At 57.5% G+C, this 23,260-nt stretch overlaps 4 protein-coding genes across 11 annotated transcripts in view; 2 read left to right on the top strand and 2 right to left on the bottom strand.

Moving 5' to 3' along the window:
- Positions 1-23,260, bottom strand: part of AP1S1 (adaptor related protein complex 1 subunit sigma 1) — a 339,237-nt gene that overhangs the window by 315,879 nt on the left and 98 nt on the right. The gene's annotated exons all lie outside the window — the stretch shown is intronic.
- ACHE (acetylcholinesterase (Cartwright blood group)) lies at positions 887-7,911 on the top strand. Of its 4 annotated transcripts, none has more exons than XM_050783671.1 (5): positions 887-1,329; positions 3,625-4,715; positions 5,055-5,539; positions 6,566-6,735; positions 7,569-7,911. In XM_050783671.1, the coding sequence occupies exons 1-5, from the start codon at positions 1,152-1,154 to the stop codon at positions 7,688-7,690; spliced, it is 2,046 nt and encodes a 681-aa protein (XP_050639628.1). In that variant the 5' UTR covers positions 887-1,151; the 3' UTR covers positions 7,691-7,911. The 4 variants fall into 4 exon arrangements, with proteins under 4 accessions (XP_050639628.1, XP_050639630.1, XP_050639627.1 ...); XM_050783673.1 differs by having other exon boundaries at positions 3,628-4,715; XM_050783670.1 differs by lacking the exon at positions 887-1,329 and adding an exon at positions 1,759-1,830 and having other exon boundaries at positions 3,628-4,715.
- On the top strand, positions 8,191-9,263 carry UFSP1 (UFM1 specific peptidase 1 (inactive)). Its single transcript, XM_050783903.1, has one exon. It carries the CDS (start codon positions 8,717-8,719, stop codon positions 9,143-9,145), a length of 429 nt encoding a protein of 142 aa, XP_050639860.1. The 5' UTR covers positions 8,191-8,716; the 3' UTR covers positions 9,146-9,263.
- On the bottom strand, positions 9,322-23,240 carry SRRT (serrate, RNA effector molecule). Of its 5 annotated transcripts, none has more exons than XM_050783665.1 (20): positions 23,131-23,240; positions 22,748-22,887; positions 16,606-16,734; positions 16,211-16,357; positions 15,771-15,959; positions 13,770-13,939; positions 13,467-13,651; positions 13,193-13,291; positions 12,991-13,108; positions 12,663-12,820; positions 12,271-12,332; positions 12,092-12,170; positions 11,595-11,783; positions 11,061-11,234; positions 10,829-10,982; positions 10,516-10,709; positions 10,157-10,313; positions 9,876-9,977; positions 9,636-9,762; positions 9,322-9,510 (listed from the first exon to the last, which is right to left on the bottom strand). In XM_050783665.1, exons 2-20 carry the CDS (start codon positions 22,867-22,869, stop codon positions 9,435-9,437), a joined length of 2,631 nt encoding a protein of 876 aa, XP_050639622.1. In that variant the 5' UTR covers positions 22,870-22,887; positions 23,131-23,240; the 3' UTR covers positions 9,322-9,434. The 5 variants fall into 5 exon arrangements, with proteins under 5 accessions (XP_050639622.1, XP_050639621.1, XP_050639619.1 ...); XM_050783664.1 differs by lacking the exon at positions 23,131-23,240 and adding an exon at positions 23,007-23,117 and having other exon boundaries at positions 9,876-9,965; positions 12,663-12,817; XM_050783662.1 differs by lacking the exon at positions 23,131-23,240 and adding an exon at positions 23,007-23,117 and having other exon boundaries at positions 12,663-12,817.

The following is a 23,260-nucleotide window of genomic DNA, read 5'->3' on the forward strand; positions in this document are numbered from 1 at the left end:
GGGTGATAGGGCAAGCCTTTATCACTAGCAGGGTCAAAATTCCCTAAAGCCTCAGGACTTGGGCAGGCCTCAGCACACTCGTTCATAGTTTGTTTCCACTATTTTATTTTTTTGCTGAGAAGGGAGTCTCGCTATGTTGTCCAGGCTGGTCTCCAACTCCTGGATTGAGGCGATCCTCCCGCCTCAGCCTCCCAGAGTGCTGGGATTACAGGCACTGCACTAGGGGCCGCACCCGGCCCCATCATTTTAATGATTCATAATTACCACACTTAGAAACCTGCCTCAGATCCATTCCCCCCGCAGCAACACCCACCGTCCATTCTCCTGTCCCCTGCACCCACGCACAGCCCTTACACCTGATCTTCAGGGATCTCAACTAGGGCACACGGTCTGGCCAGTGGGGAGCCTTCAACTAGTGCGGCTAGGACGCTGAAGGCCGGATGCAGCGAGCCTCGGTGTCCAGGCAGGAGATCTGGGGTTGCCTGAGCTTGGGGCGGGGAGAGCCGGAGACAGTGGGCACAGATGCCGAGGGGTTCATCTCCCCAACACCCCCAACCCAGCTCAGTCTCCAAGGCCCAAGCGGCTGCTTTTTGCGCCACCTGGCGGCCGTCTCCAGCGAGCAGAGTGCGAGTGTCCATGCCTGCGGGACCCGGTTCCCGTGGGGCTAGCGGGCGTGGGGCGCGCCCAGCTTGGAAAGCCGGGAACCGCGCGGCCCAGGGACAGGCAAGACTCCGGATTCAACCCCTGCGAGGCCCCGAGACCCAGCGCTCGCGGTCCCAAGCGGCGGCGCACGCGTTCCCGGGGCGCTGCGGGGCGCGAGGCAGCCAGAGCGAGCGTGCGCGCACGCGCCCATCCCACGCCGCGCCCCGCACCGCCGCGCGCGCGCACGCACGCCCCGACGCTGGCCTGCGCCGGCCGCTCTCCCACGCGGGGGCCTGGGGGTTCCCGAGCCCGCAGCCTCCGGAAAGCGGGCGCCGCGCGGTATTGCCGCCTGCACCTCGGGTGTGGGGACCCTGCTGCAGCAGCCCTGTCCACACGGGTGACCTCCTGGAGGGCGGGGCGGGGGGCAATCTGCGCGGGTCAGGCCCCTTGGAGCAGGCTAGGGGCGCCCGGGCCAGGCCGCTCCCACCTGCCAGCAGTGCGGCCAATGAATGCTAGGCCTGGTGATGTCATGCCCCGACCGGACCCTGGTGACGAAAGTCCGAGGTCACCCGTCAGGGAACCAGCGCAGACCCACCCGCGGGGATTCCAGAAGTTTCCACTGCCACCGCGGAGTGCGGCCTCGACCCGCAGCCTTGCGCGTGCCACCACGCTGGCCTGCCTTCTCAGGTGTCCCCGAGTCACCCTTTTCTCCCCCCGGGAGTCTCCTGTCTCCATGCCCCCCCACCTCATTTCCACTCGCGATCCCATGTTTACACCTCCATTCCCACAGGTGTCCCTTCATCCCCAGGAGTGTCCCACGTCACCATTTCTGCACCAGTGCCACCTGGACCCCTAACGGGACGGTCCTCGGCCACACTCCCACATGCCTCTCCAACCATGCCACCCCTGTCTCTGTCGTGGCCGTGGATGCATGGCCCCTTGGCCTTGCGCTAACTTCCCCAGCCTCGAGCGAGACCATCAGGGTGTCCAAGTGTGTCCGTCCGTCTGTGAAAGTCGGTGCCTGCGTTTGTCTGTGCCTGTCGCTGCATGAGGTCGTCCGTCTGCGCGTGTCTGTCTCCACGGGCTTCTGTCCGTCTGTCTGTCACGTGGGTGTCTGCTCCGCTGCTGCAGGTCTTTGGGTCGCGTCTGTCACTGCGCGTCTGTCGTCGGTCGGCGTCTGGCACTGGAGTGCGTCTGGGCCCCGGGGTCTCCGGGTCTCGGCTCCGAGGGAGGGAGAGAGAGGGGAGGTGGCCGCCCGGGGAAGCGGGGAGGGGCGGGGGCGGAGACAGTGGGCGGGGGCGGGCGGGGGCGCTGTGCAGCCCGCAGGGGGTGTGTGTGGGGGGCCGGAGGCGGCGGCTGTCAGAGTCGGCTCAGCCTGCGCCGGGGAACATCCGCCGCCTCCAGCTCCCGGCGCGGCCCGGCCCGGCCCGGCTCGGCCGCCTCAGGTGAGTCTCCCTCCCCGCCCGGGACACTCCTTCCGGCCCGCGTCCGGGACACCGTGCGCTCCCCGAGGGGTCCAGGCCCCCCTAACGGGACGGCTCCCGCGTCGCCGGGCCTGCCCAGCGCCGCCCTCCGCTGCCCCGCACTCGTCCGGAACTCTTCCCCGGCCGCTTCACACTCACCGACGCCCACGCAGGAGCTCAAGCCCGCCGCCTCTGCGCTCCGATTCCTGCGGGGACCCCCGAGCGCCCTTTCCCCGATCGCTCCCTAGTCCAGGGCCACTGGAAGACACCCCCTGATTGGGGCGGTACCCGAGCTGCGCAGGTTCCCGGCGCCGGGCTGGGCACCCCCATCCACAGGGCCGCAAGCCCAGCGCCCCTGCGCAGCGCCCCGCAGAGGCCCCCTCCCAGGCCCAGGACGCCCCCTCCTGCGGAGACTCCATCTCTATTTTTTGGGAAGGGGAGGCTCAGCGGAAGCCCCGAGTTATAATTAGCGCCACTTGGGTTTCCTAGTTAATCTCCAGCAGCATCACCACCCCCAGCTCAGGACAGTGGGGGCTGGGCGAGGGGTGACCGGCGGGAGAAGGGGGAGTTCCCACCCGGGGAATTTTGATCCTTTGGCTGGAGATGCCGGAACCGTAACAGCTGCTGCCCCCAAAATAGCGCCCCCGCCCCTGCAGCCGGGGATCTCCGGAGCCCCGGGAACACAAGCGTCCTGGCTCGCCCTTCAGGCGGCTCTGCAAGGCCCTTGAGCCCCCAGTCCCCCACCCCAAGTTCCCGGCTCCCGGTTCCCGGCTCGGGGCGGGGAGCGCCGACCTTTTCTCGGTCTCTACTGCCCTCCGCCGGCGGCGGCGTGCACGGCAGCTTCAGACGGATGGGGGCTCTCGAGTCCTGGGGGACACGGGCTGGCTAGCCTGTTTGCTGGGGCTGGGCTGGGAGCGTGCGCAGCTGATGGGAACCCGCGAGCATCAGTGCTCGGTGCCAGACATTGGATGAGATGGGGCAGGGTTGGGGGGGAGTGGACTAGACAGGATTTGGGGGACCCCGGGACCTAAGGCTTCCACACCCTGAATGCCCAGCGCACCGTCCCCCAGGGCCCCGGGCCTGGCCAACGCAGGAGAGCGGGGCTGCGCCTTCAGGCCGCAGCAAGCTCCCCCAGCGGCGCCGCCCGTCCGTGAGGCCGCGCCCCTGTCGGGTGGCCTGTGCGTGGACTGAGGCCTCTGGTGCCCGCACTGCACGAGCTGGGCTCGGCCCAGTTCGGGGAAGAGGTGAGGGCGGCGGACTCCTGGGGGGTAGAGAGGGTGCTCTTCTCTGTTCATTTGTCTGGATGTGGGTGTCTGCCTGATCTCCGTCCCCTCCTGCCCAATGGCCTGTGTCCTTGTCTCTGCCTGTCTCCTTCCCTCCCTCCCTGTCTCCTCTCATCTTTGCCAACCTGCCCCACCTCCTCTGCAGCTGAGCGATAACCCTTGGGCCGACCATGTCCTAATCTCCTCCCTCCTGGCTTCTCGACCGACCTTTCACCCTTTCCCTTTCTTTCTCCCAGCAGACACCGCCTGCCCTGCAGCCATGAGGCCCCCGCAGTGTCCCCTGCACACGCCTTCCCTGGCTTCCCCACTCCTTCTCCTCCTTCTCTGGCTCCTGGGAGGAGGAGTGGGGGCTGAGGGCCGGGAGGATGCAGAGCTGCTGGTGACTGTGCGTGGGGGCCGGCTGCGGGGCATTCGTCTGAAGACCCCCGGGGGCCCCGTCTCTGCTTTCCTGGGCATCCCCTTTGCGGAGCCACCCACGGGACCTCGTCGCTTTCTGCCACCGGAGCCCAAGCAGCCTTGGTCAGGGGTGGTAGATGCTACAACCTTCCAGAGTGTCTGCTACCAGTATGTGGATACCTTATACCCAGGTTTTGAGGGCACCGAGATGTGGAACCCCAACCGTGAGCTGAGCGAGGACTGCCTCTACCTCAACGTGTGGACACCATACCCCCGGCCTACATCCCCCACCCCTGTTCTCGTCTGGATCTATGGGGGTGGCTTCTACAGTGGGGCCTCCTCCTTAGACGTCTATGATGGCCGCTTCTTGGTACAGGCCGAGAGGACTGTGCTGGTGTCCATGAACTACCGGGTGGGAGCCTTTGGCTTCCTGGCCCTGCCCGGGAGCCGAGAGGCCCCGGGGAATGTGGGTCTCCTGGATCAGAGGCTGGCCCTGCAGTGGGTGCAGGAGAACGTGGCAGCCTTCGGGGGGGACCCGACATCAGTGACGCTGTTTGGGGAGAGTGCGGGTGCTGCCTCAGTGGGCATGCATCTGCTGTCCCCGCCCAGCCGGGGTCTGTTCCACAGGGCCGTGCTGCAAAGCGGTGCCCCCAATGGACCCTGGGCCACGGTGGGCATGGGAGAGGCCCGCCGCAGGGCCACACAGCTGGCCCACCTTGTGGGCTGTCCCCCAGGTGGCACTGGTGGGAATGACACAGAGCTAGTAGCCTGCCTTCGGACACGACCAGCACAGGTCCTGGTGAACAACGAATGGCATGTGCTGCCTCAAGAAAGCGTCTTCCGGTTCTCCTTCGTACCTGTGGTAGATGGAGACTTCCTCAGTGACACCCCAGAGGCCCTTATCAACGCGGGAGACTTCCACGGCCTGCAGGTAACTAGTGGGGGTGAAGCTGGCTCCTCTGGGTCCCAACAGTCCCTCCCTTCCCCCCAGGGACCCAAGCATGAGGGCTTCTCTAGACCCATTCCCAGAAGTCCCAGAAGTCCTCCCTGAGGGCTCAGATCCCAGGGTGGTCGGCAGGGCAGACAGGAAAGCCTCCATGGGTCTATTTTCTGTTTCTCTGAGTCCCTCCCCCGATCTCATCCTCTCTCTGTCCATGGTTCCAGGTCTGTAACTGTTCATCTCTCTGGCTCTTTGTCTGTCCATCTGTTTCTGTCTACTTGTCTGTCTGTGCCTGTCCCTCCATCCCACCCCGCTCTCCCTCACCCCCAGGTGCTGGTGGGTGTGGTGAAGGATGAGGGCTCATATTTTCTGGTTTACGGGGCCCCAGGCTTCAGCAAAGACAACGAGTCTCTCATCAGCCGGGCCGAGTTCCTGGCCGGGGTGCGGGTCGGGGTCCCCCAGGTAAGTGACCTGGCAGCCGAGGCTGTGGTCCTGCATTACACAGACTGGCTGCATCCCGAGGACCCGGCACGCCTGAGGGAGGCCCTGAGCGATGTGGTGGGCGACCACAATGTCGTGTGCCCCGTGGCCCAGCTGGCTGGGCGACTGGCTGCCCAGGGTGCCCGGGTCTACGCCTACGTCTTCGAACACCGTGCCTCCACGCTCTCCTGGCCCCTGTGGATGGGGGTGCCCCACGGCTACGAGATCGAGTTCATCTTTGGGATCCCCCTGGACCCTTCTCGAAACTACACCACGGAGGAGAAAATCTTCGCCCAGCGACTCATGCGATACTGGGCCAACTTCGCCCGCACAGGGTCAGCAGTGCAGAGGGAGAGGAGGCTGGGGAGGACAGGAGACGGGGGTGGGGAGACACACACAAAGAGGCAGACACACAGAGACAGAAAGGACGGGTGGGACAGGGGCAGGATAGGACAGCCAGAGAGGGACATGCTCACAAAGGAGATAAAAGGGGAGAGCAAAAGAAAGGAGACAGAGTAGGCAGAGGGGGTCTTGCAGAGGCAGACAGAGGCAAAGAAAAGTGAGGAAGAGACGAGATAGACACGGAGGGGGTGGGCACAGTGGCTCACCCCTGTAATCTCAGCCCTTTGGGAGGCCAAGGTGGGAGGATCCCTTGAGGCCAGGAGTTTGAGACCAGACTGGACAACATAACAAGACCCCAACTCTTAAAAAGAAAAAAAAAAAAAATACAAAACGTAGCCAGGTATGGTGGCTCGTGCCTGTAGTCCCAGCTACTTGGGAAGCTGAGGCAGGAGGATTGCTTGAGCCTGGGAGGTCGAGGCTGCAGTGAGCTATGACGGTGCCACTGCACTCCAGCCTGAGCTACCCTATCTCTAGAAAAAAAAAAAAAAAAGACGGCAGACCAAGACAAAGCAGTTGGAGCTGGATTAAACCAAACCAGTGATGATTCACTAGCAGTGACACATTCTCTCACACACACACCTGTTTACCTGGATCAAGAAGAGGACAATGAAATCTAGCATCGGATGGTTGTTGTTAAAAAAAAAATGTGATGTTTGTAGACATAGGACCCGTCCTGGTTATTTAGGAAGGGCTTAAGACATCTTAGCCATTTTTTTAGTGGGAGAAACAAAGATGGAACAGAAAAGCTGAGGGAAACGGAGAGGAGACAGGGAGCATAGGCGGAAGGGAAGACCCCACGACCGGGCGCACTGGAGAAGGGAAAGAAGTGACTTGGTGGTGGGAGGGAGGGGACGAGATCTCTGGGGCTCTCCGCAGAACTGAAGAGTCCGGGTCCCGTGGGGTTGGGGGCCGCCTCCTCCCACTGCCCGTCTGGACTGAGCCTTCCCTTCCTTCCGCAGGGACCCCAATGAGCCCCGAGACCCCAAGGGCCCGCAATGGCCCCCGTACACGGCGGGGGCTCAGCAGTACGTGAGTCTGGACCTGCGGCCGCTGGAGGTGCGGCGGGGGCTGCGCGCCCAGGCCTGCGCCTTCTGGAACCGTTTCCTCCCCAAATTGCTCAGCGCCACCGGTACGCAGGGGCCAGCGGGCAGCGGCTGGGAGGAGGGGAGTGGGAGCTGGCCAGGTGTAACCCCTCTCTTCTCCCCCTAGCCTCGGAGGCTCCCAGCACCTGCCCAGGCTTCACCCATGGGGAGGCTGCTCCGAGGCCCGGCCTCCCCCTGCCCCTCCTCCTCCTCCACCAGCTTCTCCTCCTCCTCCTCTCCCACCTCCTGCGGCTGTCACCACGGCCTCTTCCCCTACGGCCACAGGGGCCCCTCCTCTAATGAGTGGTCGGACAGTGGGGAAGGGCCCCACTCAGGGATCTCAGACCCAGTGCCCCCTCCCTCCTCAAACCAAGAGACTCACACTGGACAGGGCAGGAGGAGGGGACCGTGCCTCCCACCCTTCTCAGGGACCCCCACGCTTTTTGTTGTTTGAATGGAAATGGAAAAGCCAGTATTCTTTTATAAAATTATCTTTTGGAACCTGAGCCTGACACTGGCGGGGAGAGGGAGGCCCTGGGCTGGGTAGCACCCCCCACTGGGGCTATAACGGTCAACCATTTCTGTCTCTTCTTTTTCCCCCAACCTCCCCCTCCTGTCCCCTCTGTTCCCCTGTCTTCCGGTCATTCTTTTCTCCTCCTCTCTCCTTCCTGCTGTCCTTCTCTGGCCCCGCCTCTGCCCTCATCCTCCCTCTCGTCTTTCGCTCATTCTCCTGATCCTCTTGCCACCGTCCCACGTGGTCGCCTGCATTTCTCCGTGCGTCCTCCCTGCACTCATGCCCCCACCCACCCGCCCAAATGTCCGATCCCCGACCTTCTTCGTACCGTCCTCCCCCCCGCCTCGCCGGGCGCCCTGGCCGCAGACACGCTCGACGAGGCGGAGCGCCAGTGGAAGGCCGAGTTCCACCGCTGGAGCTCCTACATGGTGCACTGGAAGAACCAGTTCGACCACTACAGCAAGCAGGATCGCTGCTCAGACCTGTGACCCCGGCGGGACCCCCAAGTCCCCCGCTCCGCCCGGCCTCCTAGCTGTATATACTATTTATTTCAGGGCTGGGCTATAACACAGAGGAGCCCCAGACCCTACCCATCCACACCCCACCCCCGACGTCCCCCGGGGCTCCCGGTCCTCTGCATGTCTCGGACTGAGCTCCCTCCCCCGCGGTGCCTTCGCCCCTCTGGGCTGCCAATAAACTGTTACAGCCACGGGAGTGTGCGCAACTAGGGAGCTAGGGGTAGGGGCAGAACGCCGGAATCACGAGGGCCGAGTCTATGCAGGAGCGGGGCTGCAGGTCAAGAAACAGGCGAGCTCCGAGGCGGCCCCAAGGCGCCTGCTCATTCCAGCGAACGCCAATCCCCCGCCCTGCCCCGCCGGGCGGAGCTCGCGCCTGCGCAATGAGGGCCGCGGGTCGTCAGGCTGGCACGGCAAAGGGGCGGAGGGGCGGAGGGGCGGAGGGGCGGAGGGGCGGAGGGGCGGAGGGGCGGAGGGGCGGAGGGGCGGAGGGGCGGAGGGGCGGAGGGGCGGAGGGGCGGAGGGGCGGAGGGGCGGGGCGGGGCGCGGCGGAGCATTGTGGGAGCCCCTGGGTCGATGCCGCTAGGTGGTTCCCGCTTGCTGCCTGCAGTGATCAACGAGGCCGGGGGAGCGCGTCCCCAGCCTGCGCGCCAGTCCTGCGGCAGCTGACCAAAGACCCGGAGCCGAAAGGAAGTGTTGGGGCCTGAGGTCGCTCTGCGCCGCTAGGAGGACACTGTGCCTGGCCTGGGACCTCCGCTCCCGCCCACCGCCCTGGAGCTGCTGAGGGACGTCCACGTGGGCCTGCCTCCGCCGAGCCGCGGCCCTGCCCGCCTGGCGCTGCTCTCGGGCCACTACCTCTACTACCACTACGGCTGCGACGGCCTAGACGATCGCGGTTGGGGCTGCGGCTACCGCACACTGCAGACGCTGTGCTCGTGGCCGGAGGGCCAGCCCGCAGGCGTACCCGGACTGGCCGCCGTGCAGGCGGCCCTGGAGGACATGGGTGACAAGCCCCCCGGCTTCCGGGGCTCCCAGGACTGGATCGGCTGCGTGGAGGCCAGCCTCTGCCTCGCTCACTTCGGAGGGCCCCAGGGGCGCCTCTGCCACGTACCCCGGGGAGCGGGGCTGCATGGGGAGCTGGAGAAGCTTTACTCCCACTTCGCAGGGGGCGGGGGCCCAGTCATGGTTGGAGGGGACGCGGATGCCAGGTCTAAGGCCTTGCTGGGAATCTGCATCGGGTCAGGCACGGAAGACTATGTCCTGGTATTGGACCCTCACTACTGGGGCACTCCAAAAAGCCCCAGTGAACTACAAGCTGCTGGGTGGGTGGGCTGGCAAGAGGTGAGTGCAGCCTTTGACCCCAACTCCTTCTACAACCTGTGCTTGACCAGCCTTAGCTCCCAACAGCAGCAGCACACCTTGGACTGAGGGCAAAGTTACAGAACAGATTCTCGGGTCCCAGACATGCACCTTTGTACCTCCCACTGGTGTCCCTGCAGAGCCTGGCGCTTTTGACATCAATAATAAAAGTGGCAGGGCTGAGCAACACCTCAGGAGTTACTGTGGAAGGATGGGGGAGGTATGTAACACACGAGAGTCAGGAGCCCTGTGGAAGTGCTTTTACTGGCAGTAAGGCTGATCGTACAAAAAATTCTCAGAGCTGGATGGGACAAGGTAGTCACGAGTATGGATACAGGAGTGAGGAACGGTGGACGGCTCAAAAGAAATCAACATCGTCTGGGGCATCCAGGTCCCGATATTCCACAATGGCCCTTGGGTCTCCACGAACCATCCTGTGAAATGAGAGGTAAAGGATGAGAGCTGGGGGCTCCCAAAAGGGAGTTTGCAGGCAGCAACAAAGCTTGGGTGTCTGCCCTCCTTACCTGTTGCGAGGTTTCACATCTGCCCTTCTCCTTACCTGTTGCGAGGTTTCCCAGGATAACCTCCCTGGCCTCGGAAGGCATCATAGTTCCCTCGACCAGCACCATATGGGGCGTGGGGGTATGGAGGGCCTCCTGTAGGGACTGCAGGGCGGACAGCACCAGCTATGACAGAGATTAGTGTTGAGTTGCAAAACTATGTCCTCAACTCCATCCTCTGTTTCCTTCTCCCAACACCACACACTCACCAAGCCCCTTCATCTCCCTCCTGTACTTACCTCCGTAGCCCAAGATCGGGGGCCGGGGCTGACCGTAGGGCATAAGGCCCTGGGGAGTCTGGTGTGGGTAGGGGAGTCCCGGGGTCAAACCTGGGGGGAGTACAACACGGACAGGGACATGAATTACTGCGGGGGTGGGAGGGGGATGGGTACAATTGACTTCTAGGGCTATGGCCTGAGGATGGGGCAGAAACTTTTCGGGGTGACATGTTAAAGAGAAATGGGAGTCCCTGGGTAATCAAGGGAGAGGGGACATGCGACCTTCATGGATCGTATCTTACTCTGGGCAGGGCCAGGTGGTTGGGCTGGCTTGATCTCAGGCAGAGCTGGGCGCTTGGCATCAGTGAGGAAGTTGTTAAAAAACGCCACCTCCTTTTTCACTTCCTCAATTTTCTCTGCGTGCTTGTTGAAGATATGTTTGCGCACAAACTCAGGACCCTGGGTGGAGAGAGGAGCGGGGTCAGGACAGCCAGGTAATGGTTGCCTCGCTCCCAGGCCCGACCTGGAAGGATTTCCAGCTCCCACCTGCCAGTCCAGTGAGCAGTTCCCCCACCCCTGCCCTTTAGGGGCCTTTAGGGGGCTTCCTGTCTCAACCCCACCTCCCACCACTGTAGCACGGCCATTCTCCAACATCCCAGACCTTGAATTTCTTGCCACTGAGAGGACACAGCCACTTATCCTTGCCCAGTTCCTGCGTGTTGGAGGTGACAAACTTCTCCACTTCCTGCTCCGGGTCTTTGCGCCCCATCTTCTGGGCCTCTTCCTCTGAGAGCGACTCCCGCACACTCAGCAATGGCGTGAGCTTCTCCTCAAACGTCTTTTGCCACTCCAGCACTGTGGTTTGGGAACAGAGGAAGGAAGGTTGGGAAGGAAGCCAGAAGGAAGGACGATGGCAAGGGGCTGGAGGACCGAGGCCAGGGGCAGCCGGCGACAAAGGGGAACCTGGAGCTCACCTTCGCCGTGACTGATGCGGTTGGGTGGCATGGGCCCCCGAACGTGGATGATGCCACAGCGATTGGGCATCTCGTCCTCATTGGGGTACTCACAGGTGTTGTAATAATCCAAGGAATGCACGATGCGCAGGTAAAGGAGGAGCTTGTCCAAGACCTAAGGGAAGTGAGTGCGAGTGCTCAGCTCCTGCCCTCACCACCTGAGCCCCCACGTGCCCCGTGCTGCCACTGGCACCTTGATCAACTTCTCATCCCGCTCCACGTTGATCTCTGCCGGGTTCCCTTCCTTAGGAGGCTCCTCAGGAGGGGCGCCCCCGCTGCTCCCCAGCAGCTCCTCCTCCTCAGCGCTCACTTCCTCGATCAGGTAGTCGGTGATATTCTTCAAGATCGGGTTTTGTGAGGGCAGGCTCTGGTGGGAGGAAGACAGGCAAGTAAGGCAGAGAAAGACCTTCAGGGGAGGTAACCTGAGACCTTCTACAAGTGAAAGAGCAGCGAGAGAACAAGAGTTCACCGGACATAACTGGCGCCTTTTGCCCCCTTGAGATTTGTCTTCATTTTAGCTTTTGTTCCACCCCAGCCACAAATGATCACTAGCATCCCCCCGTTCTGCTGGAAGCTGGAGAAGGTGCTACCCACACAGGGAGGGACAAATGAGTGAGCAGGCAAGTGGGTGCAAGGGGGTTAAGGCTACAGATAGGTGAGGTCAGAGGTGCCCACAGCAGAGGCACCATCAGCTGCTTCTGACAAAGTCCTTTGGGGAGTCACTGACCGTTGGCAGGGGAGGCGTCCCTGGTTCCGAGGCCCAAAGCTGGGTCCTGTCGTCCAGCGTGTGGATCAGCTTGGCCGCCAGCTTGATGTCGTTGCGCACAATCTGCTTGTGCTGGGTGATGCCATTGATATTGCGAACGCGCCGGGTCAGGTCCCTGTTCACACCAGGGCTCAGCTCGCACTCCCGGAGCTGGAGGGCAGACATCATTGGAAGCTTATCCCACTTACCCCACTTGCTGGAGAAGTAGCAGCTCTAAGACCCTCCCCTCTTGAGCACCAGCGATTGATCAGACTGCAAGCTCCCTGGGGACGGGGACCACATAGGTCCTGTCCATGGTAACAGCCCTAGAGCCTTGCCCAGAGACAATGTAGGCAGACGAAACGGTCAAAGAGGATGCAGAACAACTGGCCTATCAGACGAACAAAGTCATGCAGAGGTCCCGTGGGGCATAGAGAGCCTCCCTTCCTCTTCCCCACAGTCCCACCCGGAGCACTCACACGGATGTTCTGCAGGTTCCAACAGATCTCTTTAATGTTAACACTGCGGTCGAAGGTCACCCAGCCACGACGGAAAAACCTACATAAGAAAGAAAATGTTAGCACAGTCAAGCAAGGGAGTTGGTGTTGGCCATTAACATTCCCCTGCACTTTTCCCTCCAACACAACGAGTTACTCACCTCCTCTCTGGCTGGGGCTCTGAGAGCGCCACCCGCATAAAGCCTGGGTACCTTTTACAAAGCTGCAAGAAGCAGAAAACCAGCCCCATGTAGTGACTCAAGGATTCACTCGCTTCTTCCTCCAATCCCCCACTGTCCTCAGAACCCTAGGACTAACTGCTTTGTCACTCTTCCCATCCTTGGGCAGGGAAAAACCACTAAAGGGCTTCAAACACCAGCACCTGAAAGCCAATGGCGTGATCAGGACTAGTCCTCAGAGGCCATGGGCCCTGGGGAAGGGGCCTCCCTAACAGGTGAAATGGGGGCATCTGTCACAGGCAGGGCCCCACTGCCTTCCCTCTGCCCTCCACTTCTCCATCGGCCCTGCCCCGACTCCATGGGTCCCCACTCACAGAGATGATCTCAGCCCGGGAGATGTTGGGCGCAATGTTGCGCATGAAGAGGGAGCAGGTCTTATGCAGCGGCCGCGGCTTGCACTCCAGCCCGGCGGCATCCTTGGGCTTCTCCCATTCTTCTTCCTTGGGCTTCTCCTTCTCCTTGAGCGCTTCTTCTGGGCAGGAAGGGGTAGGAAGGAGTTGGTGCATTTTTATTACTGATTTTGATGGGGAGGATAGAGAAGCTTTCCCCTAAAAGCCACCCTCCCTCCCACATCAATGTCACCAACCGCTCACCTCCCCACCCGCATTAGAATGCACGTTAGAAGCAGAAAAGAAACCCTACCGGCCTCCTCCTTCTCCTCCTCAGCCTGGCCGCTCTCGGACTCCGACTCGGACTCCGACACACTGCCCTCATCAAAGCTGTCGTCCCCGCTGTGCTTCCGGTTCCGCTTCTTGCTACTCTGACCAAGCCACAGCGGAAGGGACAAGTCAGTGTGCCAGGACCCCAGCAACGACACTCTGACCCCAGGTCATAGACACCTCACCTTTTTGGCTTCTTTCTCAGAGTCTTCTTTCTTCTCTTCCTTGTCCCCGTCACCCTCCGACTTCTTCGTTTTGTCATCATTAGAACTGTCATTCTCGGACTATGGGAAGAGACAATCACTGGGGATGTCAAACCTCCCCTTCCACCTTTATCAGAGGGCCACCACCCTGACAGCTGAGGCCACAGGTTCATTTTCCCCACCCCTCCCAGAACACAGCCCCGCACTTGTAGCTCCTTTGGACCCCGAGGCAGCACTAGAGGCCCGGCGCTCGGACCTGCTTGCCGTCTTCCTTCTTCTCGTCCTTGTCGTTTGTTTTACGCTCCCCGTCCCCAAGGCCTGCTCCAGCCCGTCCTTCCTCTTTCTTGCCAGGCTCCCCAGGCTTTCCTGCCTGTTCCTCCTCCTCCTCCTGCTCCAGGATGCGGAGATCATTCTCTGTGCCTCCTTCCATCTTAATCACAGCTACCAACAAAGGGAACAGAGTTCACAACCCCAGGGCCCTGGCTCCTGTCAACCCGTATCTGCCTGGTCCCCAAATACACCCACCCCAAATGCCTGCCACCCCTCCAAATCCACACACCTGCATCCAGCATCTTGACGATGGCATCAGCTTTGTCTATGTCCAGGAGAAGATTATCAAACCAGCCAGTCTCCATGAGGGACAGGAAGACCCTCAGACGGTTTTGCAGGCCCCCCCGGGCCTCCTGCCGACGCTTCCCCACCTCATCTGGGTGGTACTTAGACCGAAACCTGGGAACGAAGCGGGGGAGGGAAAGACAAAACAATTACTGGAAGCCAAAGCCAGGATGTGGGAAGGGGCCCAGGAAAGACAGGGCATAGCCCCCATCCTCTCACACCCACAAAAGTTCATCAAAACAGAGAGATTAGGGGATAGGGTTGCACTAGAACCACCCAACACCCCAAAAGGAACCAGAAGTTGTGCTCTGAGAAGATCTGGGGGAAAACCAGGAACTAAGAGCTCTGGATTTGGGAAGACCAATGACTACAGGGGGACGCCAGGGTTGGAGAGGCAGATTTGCCACTTTAAGTCTCTGGGAAACACTAACTAGTCAAAAGGTGTCATTTCCCAAAGCTTCAGAGAGGAAGGCTCAGGAAATAGCAGGCCCTGAAGAACCTCCCTCTCCTCACCAACCCCAAACTGCAGTCATTCAAAAACTGCTCCCGCCAACTCCCTCCACCCCAAGGTGGAAGACAGAGGGGGCCAGATAGCAAAAGCCCAGAGGCAGGGCACCTTTCTCCACCCGTGGGAAGATAAGCAAGACGGTGAAGGGACAGGAAAGACCGAAGGGAGAGACTGGAGTGCCCTTTAGAGCCTCAGGTCCTGCCCACAGGGGAGAGACAGGAGAGGGCTGGAAGGTTAGGGAGGAAAAGAAAAATAAAACATTTCAAATAGGACCTCAGGGGGAAAACAGAAGAAATGAGGAGTATGAGGAAAAGGGGAAAGGGAGGAAAGGGGAAAGTGTGAGAAAGTCCCAGAAACCAAAACAAAGGGAAAAACTAAAGAGAGAGAAACTGAAAAAACCAACAGGGCGGAAGGCAGTGTTAGGCAGGGAGCAAGAACAGGGACAGAGAAGAATGAAAGTGCGTGAGAGATTAGGACAAAGACACAGAGCAATTTGAGAGGGGACAGCGAAGACAGAACAGAACCACGAGTGGGGCGGAGGAGGAAAGGAAAGCCGCAGGCATCACCTCCAGGATCTTTACCTTGGCCGCTTGGTCAAACAGAGCTCAAGATTTAACTAGCGGCGCCCAGGGCCCATGCTGGCTGGTGGGCCACCGGCTGGCTCCTGGCTGGGCGCCCGGCCGAGATGCCCTGCCCCGCGGGACTCCGCAGTGGGGCCTGACTGGCTAGCTGCCTGAGCAATCACATTCAGCTAAACTGCTGCATTGTGCACAGCAGTGCCCTGCCTGTCTGCCTGGCCGGGCCGCGCAGCTCAGCCCAGGGGCTCATGTATGGGCTGGGTATGGTGGGGGTGGAGGTGGGTTTGCTCCGAGCTCCGTCGATGAGCGGGTGTAGTTCCCAGTTCTGGCTCTTTTCAAGGAGGAGGAGCAGAAAGAGGATGAGGAGGAGGAGGAGGAGCAGGAAGGGGGGAAAAGATGGTTGATTAAAATTAAAACATCCACAAAAGGAAAAAAAAATTAAAATTCTTTTTCTGTCAAATGACCCTGAGATCTTTGCTTTTCCTGTCTGGATTCACTCGTCGCTTTAGGAGGATGCCACAGTCACATGGGGTCCTGGTGATCAGGGATGACAATGACCCAACACCAGCAAATGGGAAGCGGCCTGTTTGCTGCCCCAAGGGGCCAGGTGGCTCTGGCCTGCTGCCTGGAGGTGTCCCACTCTCTGAGGACAGCAGGACAGGAGATAGGGCAGGGCGGGGGCCGTGGCAGTCGCTGAAGTGAGGGGGAGACCCCATCAGCCAATGCTGTCATACTTCCCGACCCCCACCCCCAGAAAGTTCCGGACAGGGGAAACTGGGAAGAGGACAGGGCCGCGGCTCCACCAGCGGGGCCAGGGGGACATGCCAGGGCAGAGATCCAGGGAAGCAGGGGCACTCACCACTCCTCATCTTTGTGCGCCAGGAAGAAATCCTGCATCTGCTGCCTCCGGAAATCCAGCTTATAGTCATTATAGCGCTTGACGGCCTCCGTCTCATCCACCGAGTCATCCAGGGAGAGGAGAAACTCCTTAAAGGTCTTCATCACAGGCGGCGGCACACCCAGGTCGATCTCTGCGATGCTGCCCAGCCTGGAGGGGACCCCAGTCAGAAAGGCTTGGTTGTTGGGGAAGGGTTGGAGGCTACAGGGGCCAAAGTAGCCAGGTGCCCCCCTTCTTTGCCCACCATGGACATCACCCCAAACCCCAACAGCTACTACCCCCATCCCAGGGACATGTCTCTGTGGGCCTGACCCACTCCCTGGCTTCAGCCATGGCCTTCAGCAACCCCATCCATCCCCCAGGCCTACCAACCCCCTTCTCCCGAAAAGCCCGGCCCTTACCTGGCCTGGATAGGCAGGACATGGTGCTGCATGATGTGGACATCGGGGTGGCCCCAGGGCTGAGGGGGGCCATAAGTTGGGCCCCCACCCCCCCCAGCATAGGGCATCTCATAGCCACTGTGGTATGGGTCAGAGCTGTGCTCATCCCTGAGGGTGGGGGACACAAAAGTAAGGCAGAGAAAGGAGTCACCTCCCCAGAGCATGAAGGAGGACAGATAGACAGGGGTACACACAGCATGGTCTCCCAGACAAGGGTTTCAAGGGACAAAGAAACAATGGGTGATGGGAAGTTGAGAAAAGGAAATGACAAAGATTTAGGCACAGGTGAGGGGAGAAAGGGGAGGCCCAAGCGGAACTGAGGCGAAGGGGAGAAGAGGGAAACCGCTCCATCTCACCAGTCTCGCCTCATGCGCTTCTGTGGCGGGCTGAGTTCATGGCGAGGTGGCGAGAAGCGCTCTCGCCGATTCCGGTCATAGTCCCGATATTCACCCCGACTACGGCGCTCACGGCCACGGTCCCACTCTCTGGAGGTAAGAACAAGTAACAAAGATTAAAGGTTGGGCATGGTGGCTCATGCCTGTAATCCAAGCACTTTGAGAGGCCGAGGCAGAAGATCACTTGAGGCCAGTTCAAGACCAACCTGGGCAATAGTGAGACCCCATCCCTATAAAACATTTTTTAGGCCGGGCGCGGTGGCGCAAGCCTGTAATCCCAGCACTTTGGGAGGCCGAGACGGGCGGATCACGAGGTCAGGAGATCGAGACCATCCTGGCTAACACGGTGAAACCCCGTCTCTACTAAAAAATACAAAAAACTAGCCGGGCGAGGTGGTGGGCGCCTGTAGTCCCAGCTACTTGGGAGGCTGAGGCAGGAGAATGGCGTAAAACCCGGGAGGCGGAGCTTGCAGTGAGCTCAGATCCGGCCACTGCACTCCAGCCTGGGCGACAGAGCAAGTCTCAAAAAAAAAAAAAAAAAAAATTTTTTTTTTATTTTTTAAAAAGGTAACAATAATTAAAGATGCAGCTGGATATGCCACAGCCACGCTCTTTAAACAGGCCCTTCTTACACCCTGAAATACCAGACTAAAAAGCCTACAATTATAGGCCGGGCGCGGTGGCTCAAGCCTGTAATCCCAGCACTTTGGGAGGCCGAGACGGGCGGATCACGAGGTCAGGAGATCGAGACCATCCTGGCTGACACGGTGAAACCCTGTCTCTACTAAAAAATACAAAAAACTAGCCGGGCGAGGTGGCGGGCGCCTGTAGTCCCAGCTACTCGGGAGGCTGAGGCAGGAGAATGGCATAAAACCCGGGAGGCGGAGCTTGCAGTGAGCTGAGATCCGGCCACTGCACTCCAGCCTGGGTGGCAGAGCGAGACTCCGTCTCAAAAAAAAAAAAAAAAAAAGCCTACAATTATAAAACTTCACTCCTAACAGAAAAAGATTTTTCTCTAGTCGGGGCAAGCCACTGCACTCCAGCCTTGGCAATAGAGACCCTGTCTCAAAACAAAACAAAACAAAGATTCTTGTCTAACTCCGTGAGTTCAGCCAATACCCAAGAACTGATGGTTCTCCAACTGTTCTCTCAGCCTGGCCTTCCACCTAAGCTCCAGACCCACATGAATCACCCCTGCTACAGGCCCGCTCACGGGCAGGAGGTCGGGGCTGCGGCAGGCTTCGATTGCACCAGTGCATTCAGCCCGGGTGACAGAGGGAGATCCTGTCTCTAAAAATAAAAAGAACTTTCTTAAAATCATCCCCCACTAGAAGTCCATCACCCCCTCAAATTCAACCTGTCAGAATCAAGCCTATTTGGCTGGGGACGGTGGCTCACGCCTGTAATCCCAGCACTTTGGGAGGCTGAGACGGGTGGATCACGAGGTCAGGAGATTGAGACCATCCTGGCTAACACGGTGAAACCCCGTCTCTACTAAAAATACAAAAAAAATTAGCCGGTTGTGGTGGCAGGCACCCTTAGTCTCATCTACTCAAGAGGCTGAGGCAGGAGAATGGCGTGAACCTGGGAGGCGGAGCTTGCAGTGAGCCGAGATCGCACCACTGCACTCCAGCCTGAGCAACAGGGCAAGACTCCGTCCCAAAAAACAAAAAAAAACAGAATCAATCCTATTCATCCCACCATTATGGGCCTAAATGTCTTTTCGTCCCCTGACTCCCCACTCTGCTGTAACGGAACAGCATCTCTCCCCAGCTGTCATTCACTACCCTCACCGCTAATTACTGCTCCTGCTAATCCTCTGCCTCAAAGCCTATCAAAGCTGTCCCACACTCTGCCATCCCCACACAACCTGTCCTAGTCCTTGTCCTTGTCCAGTGTGGCTCCTGCAGCCCTGGCTGCCCACCTGCTTCTGGTCTCTCGCTTCTGTCTCCCCACTGGCAGGCGGACCTTCCTCAAACACAAGTCTCATCACATCACACCCTTACTTCAATGCCAGTAAGCAACACTGTTGTTTTAACTTGGGCTCCTGGCTGTCACTCCAGCCTCTCGACCAGCCTCCCCACCAGTCACCAACCTCCCAACCAGTCACCCGGCCTCCCCTATCCTCATCTTCTTCTTCTTTTTTTTTTTTTTTTGGAGACAGTCTCACTCTGTTGCTCAGGCTGGAGTGCAGTAGCGCAATCTCACTCTCGGCTCACTACAGCCTCCGCCTCCTGGGCTCAAGCAATTCTCCTGCCTCAGCCCCTTCATACTCTTAAAAATGACTGAGGACATCAAAGAGTTTCTGCTTATGTGGGTTACATCTATCAATACTTACTATATTCAAAATTAAAACAAAACATTCCAAAACCTTCATTTTTAAATTACGCAGTAAGATGAAATAGATCACATGTTTTTATGAAAAGTGATTATTTTCCAGAAAAATTCTGGTGAGAAAAAGTGGCGTTGTTTTTACATTGTCACCAATCTCTCCAAGTTCTGGCTTTGTAGAGGATAGCTTCTACACTGAAATCTGTTGAGATATTCTGTTCTATTTGAAAAATGAGGCAGGCCGGGCATGATGGCTCACATCTGTAATGAATGCTAGCACTTTGGAAGGCCAAAGCAGGTGGATTGCCTGAGCCCAGGAGTTCAAGACCAGGCTGGGGCAACATGGTGAAACCACCTTTCTACTAAAAATACAGAAATTAGCTGGCTGGCTAGAAGTGGTGGCTCACGCCTGTAATCCCAGCACTCTGGGAGGCCAAGGCGGGAAGATCACTTGAGGTCAGAAGTTTGAGACCAGTCTGGCCAACATGGCAAAACACTGTCTCTGCTAAATACACAAAAATTAGCCAGGGGTGGTGGCAGACACCTGTAATCCCAACTACTTGGGAGGCTGAGGTGGGAGAATCGCTTGAACCCAGGAGGCAGAGGTTGCAGTGAGCCCAGATCATGCCACTATACTCCAGCCTGGGCAACAGAGTGAGACTCCATCTCAAAAAAAAAAAAAAAGAAAGAAAGAAAAAAAATTAGCTGGGTGTGGTGGCATACACTTGTAGTCCCAACTAATCAGGAGGCTGAGATGGGAGGATCACCTGAGCCTGGGGAAGTCAAGGCTGCAGTGACCCATGGCCATGATTGTGCCACTGCACTCCAACCTGGGCAACAGAGTAACACCCCGTTTAAAAAAAAAAAAAAAACAGATAATCAGGCCTCACACTAATAAGGAGTTGAAAAAGCCTTTTCAGATTAACTGTAGACATTCATTTTGGATACTACGCAAAATTCAACAAGAAATAGGTTCTTTTTTATCTTTTCTTTATGCTACCTTGTCCAAGACGGAAGTAGTTTCTCACAGGCTAGTTAGAACCTTCAATCTGAAATAGTATCAGTGAATATTTCTTTCTCTGCTACATTAAAATGCACTCTTCTATCTTGCCCTTTGAATGGACTTTGATATGTCTCACACAATATCAAAATGTATGCATCAGCATCACTGCCTATCTCACCAAAAAAGTCTTTACTTAATGGGAAGCTGTCAAGCTCACATTAGTAGATAGAAGTTTTCCAAAATTTTAATTTCCTTTTTTTTTTTAGACAAGGTATTTCTCTGTTGCCCAAGCTGGAGTGCAGTGGTGCAATCAAGGCTCACTCCCACCTCGACCTCCCAGGCTCAAGCCATCCTCCCGCCTCAGCCTCCTGAGTAGCTGGGACTACAGGCATGTGCCACCACCCCCAGCTAATTTTTGTATTTTTTTGTACCGACAGATTTCACCACATTGCCCAGGTTGTTCTCAAATTCCTGGGCTCAAGCAATCCACCCACCTTCTCCTCCCAAAGTGTTGGTATTACAGGCATGAGCCACTGCGTCGGCCCAAAATTTTAATTTTCACTGGAAAGTGCTACTTCATCACTGGCAACAAATACTGACAGCTTACACTGAAGTAACAGGTTCTCAGTTCATTTTCAAGATGTCTGCCAAATACCCAAGTATGAACAATCACTGTTTGTCATTCATTCAAGTAAAAATAATGTCCCATGGAAAAAAGCTGTTAGTTCAGCTCACTCAATCACATGCATACTCTTGCTCAAGAAAACTAATGCAGGCCTGTAATCCTAGCACTTTGAGAGGCCGAAGCACTTGAGGTCAGGAGTCCCAGCTATTCGAGAGGCTGAGGCAGGAGAAGCGCCTGAACCCGGGAGGTGGAGGCTGCAGTGAGCTGACATTGCACCACTGCACTCCAGCCTGGGCAACAGAGAGAGATTTTATGTCAAAAACAAAGACATACAGTCAAGAGTCCAATTTAATCAAATTAAATGTTTTACTCTTTCATCAAGAACCATTGATAGAACTGGCTTTTTTTTTTTTTTTTGAGACGTAGTCTTGCTCTGTCGCCAGGCGGGAGTGCAGTGGTACGATCTCGGCTCACTGCAACCTCTGCCTCCCAGGTTCAAGTGATTCTCCTGTCTCAGCCTCCCGAGTAGCTGGGACTACATGCGCATACCAGGGCACCTGGCTAACTTTTTCTATTTTTAGTAGAGATGGGGTTTCACAATGTTGGCCAGGATGGTCTCGATCTCTTGACCTCATGATCTGCCCGTCTTGGCCTCCCAAAGTACTGGGATTACAGGTATAAGCCACCGCGCCCAGCTGGCTTTTTCTTTTTTTTTTTTTAAACTCTTTGCTGTCACTGCCTTGATGTTTGCTAAAGCATCAGCAGTTTTACCCACCACTGCTATGGCACCATCAGTGGAAATGACAATAATATGTAAACATTAGCACAAAAAATAATTTTAGCCTCGGAGACTCCCTATGGTCTGCGGACATCCTGAGAAACAGGACTCTAACCAAACTAGAATATGCTAAAAGCACACATTATGTCCACAACTCCAAGCTGTTCGTGTCACTCGTGTCTGGGGAATTCCCACTTATCTTTCTAAGTCTAGCTAAGTGTCACTTTCCAGTGGGTCCCTGACACACCACCTCCAGCACCGCTCCCCTCCTTTAGAGATCTGTTCCCTTAATGCTTATCCTCTTTATAACTTCCGCTATTTATTCTCATTTACAGAATACATCCATGGCCATTCTGAACCCCCAGGCCAAGCCCACACTGTAACATCCTCAGGTCAATAACCACATCTTATAATCAATCAATCCAATCAGCACCACCCAATAAACTCTGAGATTTTAGGCAAAACAGTGACAAAAAACCTAATCATATATTGTCAGGGAAATAGTCTGACAACCTCTCCAGTCAGATCAACTCTACATTATTATTTTTCTGAAGCAATCTTCCTAAAATATAATTTACAACCTGGGCAACAGAGCAAGACTCTGTCTCTACAAAAAATAATTTTAGACCAGGTACTGTGGCTCATGCCTGTAATCCCAGCACTTTGGGAGGCTAAGCTGGGTGAATCACCTGAAGTCAGGAGTTCCAAACCAGCCTGGCCAACATGGTGAAACCCCGTCTCTACTAAAAATACAAAAATTAGCCAGGTGTGGTGGCGGGTGCCTGCAATCCCAGCTACTCGGGAGGCTGAGGCAGGAGAATTACTTGAACCCCAGAGGCGGAGGCTGCAGTGAACCAAGACTGCGCCACGGCACTCCAGGCTAGCCGACAGAGCGAGACCCTGTCTCGAAATAATAATAATAATTTTTAAAAGTTAGCCAGGCGTGATGGCCTCCCCCTGTACTCCCAACTTCTCAGGAGGCTGAGGCAGGAGGATCGGTTGAGCCCAGGAGGTGGAAGCTGCTATGACTGCACCACAATGCACTCCAGCCAGGGCAGAACAAGACCCCATCTCCATAACAAAACAAAAAGAAAGCAAAAAAGCACGTTTTTCGTGCATGTATAAACAGTGCTTTTTCATTCTCAAACTCTTAGCTCTATTGCTCTGATCTGCTGAGAATTTAAAAAACCAAGCCACACAGCTAGTTACTTGGCCAACAACAAATAGGCTGAACAACAGCAAACGATCCAATGAGCCATTTCATAGGGTTCGCCCTCATAAAAATTACAAGGGGGAAAAAGAAAAGCGACGCGGGTGGCGTGAAACGGCATTAAATGGGGACAAGAAGAAGTTAAAAACGGCTCACCTGTCATTCCAATCGTCCCCTCGACGTCTTTCATCTCTCTCGCGGGAACGGTCGTAGTCGCTGCGCTCTCTTCTGAACTTGTCTCTGCGCCTTCGATCGTACTCGTCATCACTGTCACCCATGGCGCGGTCTGAGGGGGCCTGGGGACCGGGGAGGGGCGGTCAGGGTGGTGCAAAAGGACAAGCGGAGGAAGAGATCGTCCCTCGCGGGCACCTCGCCCGCTTCCCTCCCGTCAAGGCCAGCCCTCCGCGGCCCCCACCATCCTGGGCCTCAGGACGCGGCTCCAATGCTTCCACTCGCCCCGAGGGTCTCCCAGCACGCCCCCGTGGCCCCCGGTTCCTCTCCCGCCCCAGCGGGGCCCCCAGGCTCCTCCCCTCCCCCACCTGGGAGCGGCCGCGGCCGTTGGACTCGCGCTCGGACGGGCTGGATTTCAGGGCGACCTGGGCCGCGGGCGCGCGACGAGGACGACGAGGAGGGCGAGACGAAGACGGAGCTCTTGGTTACAGGGCCAAA

The sequence above is a fragment of the Macaca thibetana genome, chromosome 3 (assembly GCF_024542745.1).
Source record: "Macaca thibetana thibetana isolate TM-01 chromosome 3, ASM2454274v1, whole genome shotgun sequence".
NCBI classification, from domain to species: domain Eukaryota; kingdom Metazoa; phylum Chordata; class Mammalia; order Primates; family Cercopithecidae; genus Macaca; species Macaca thibetana.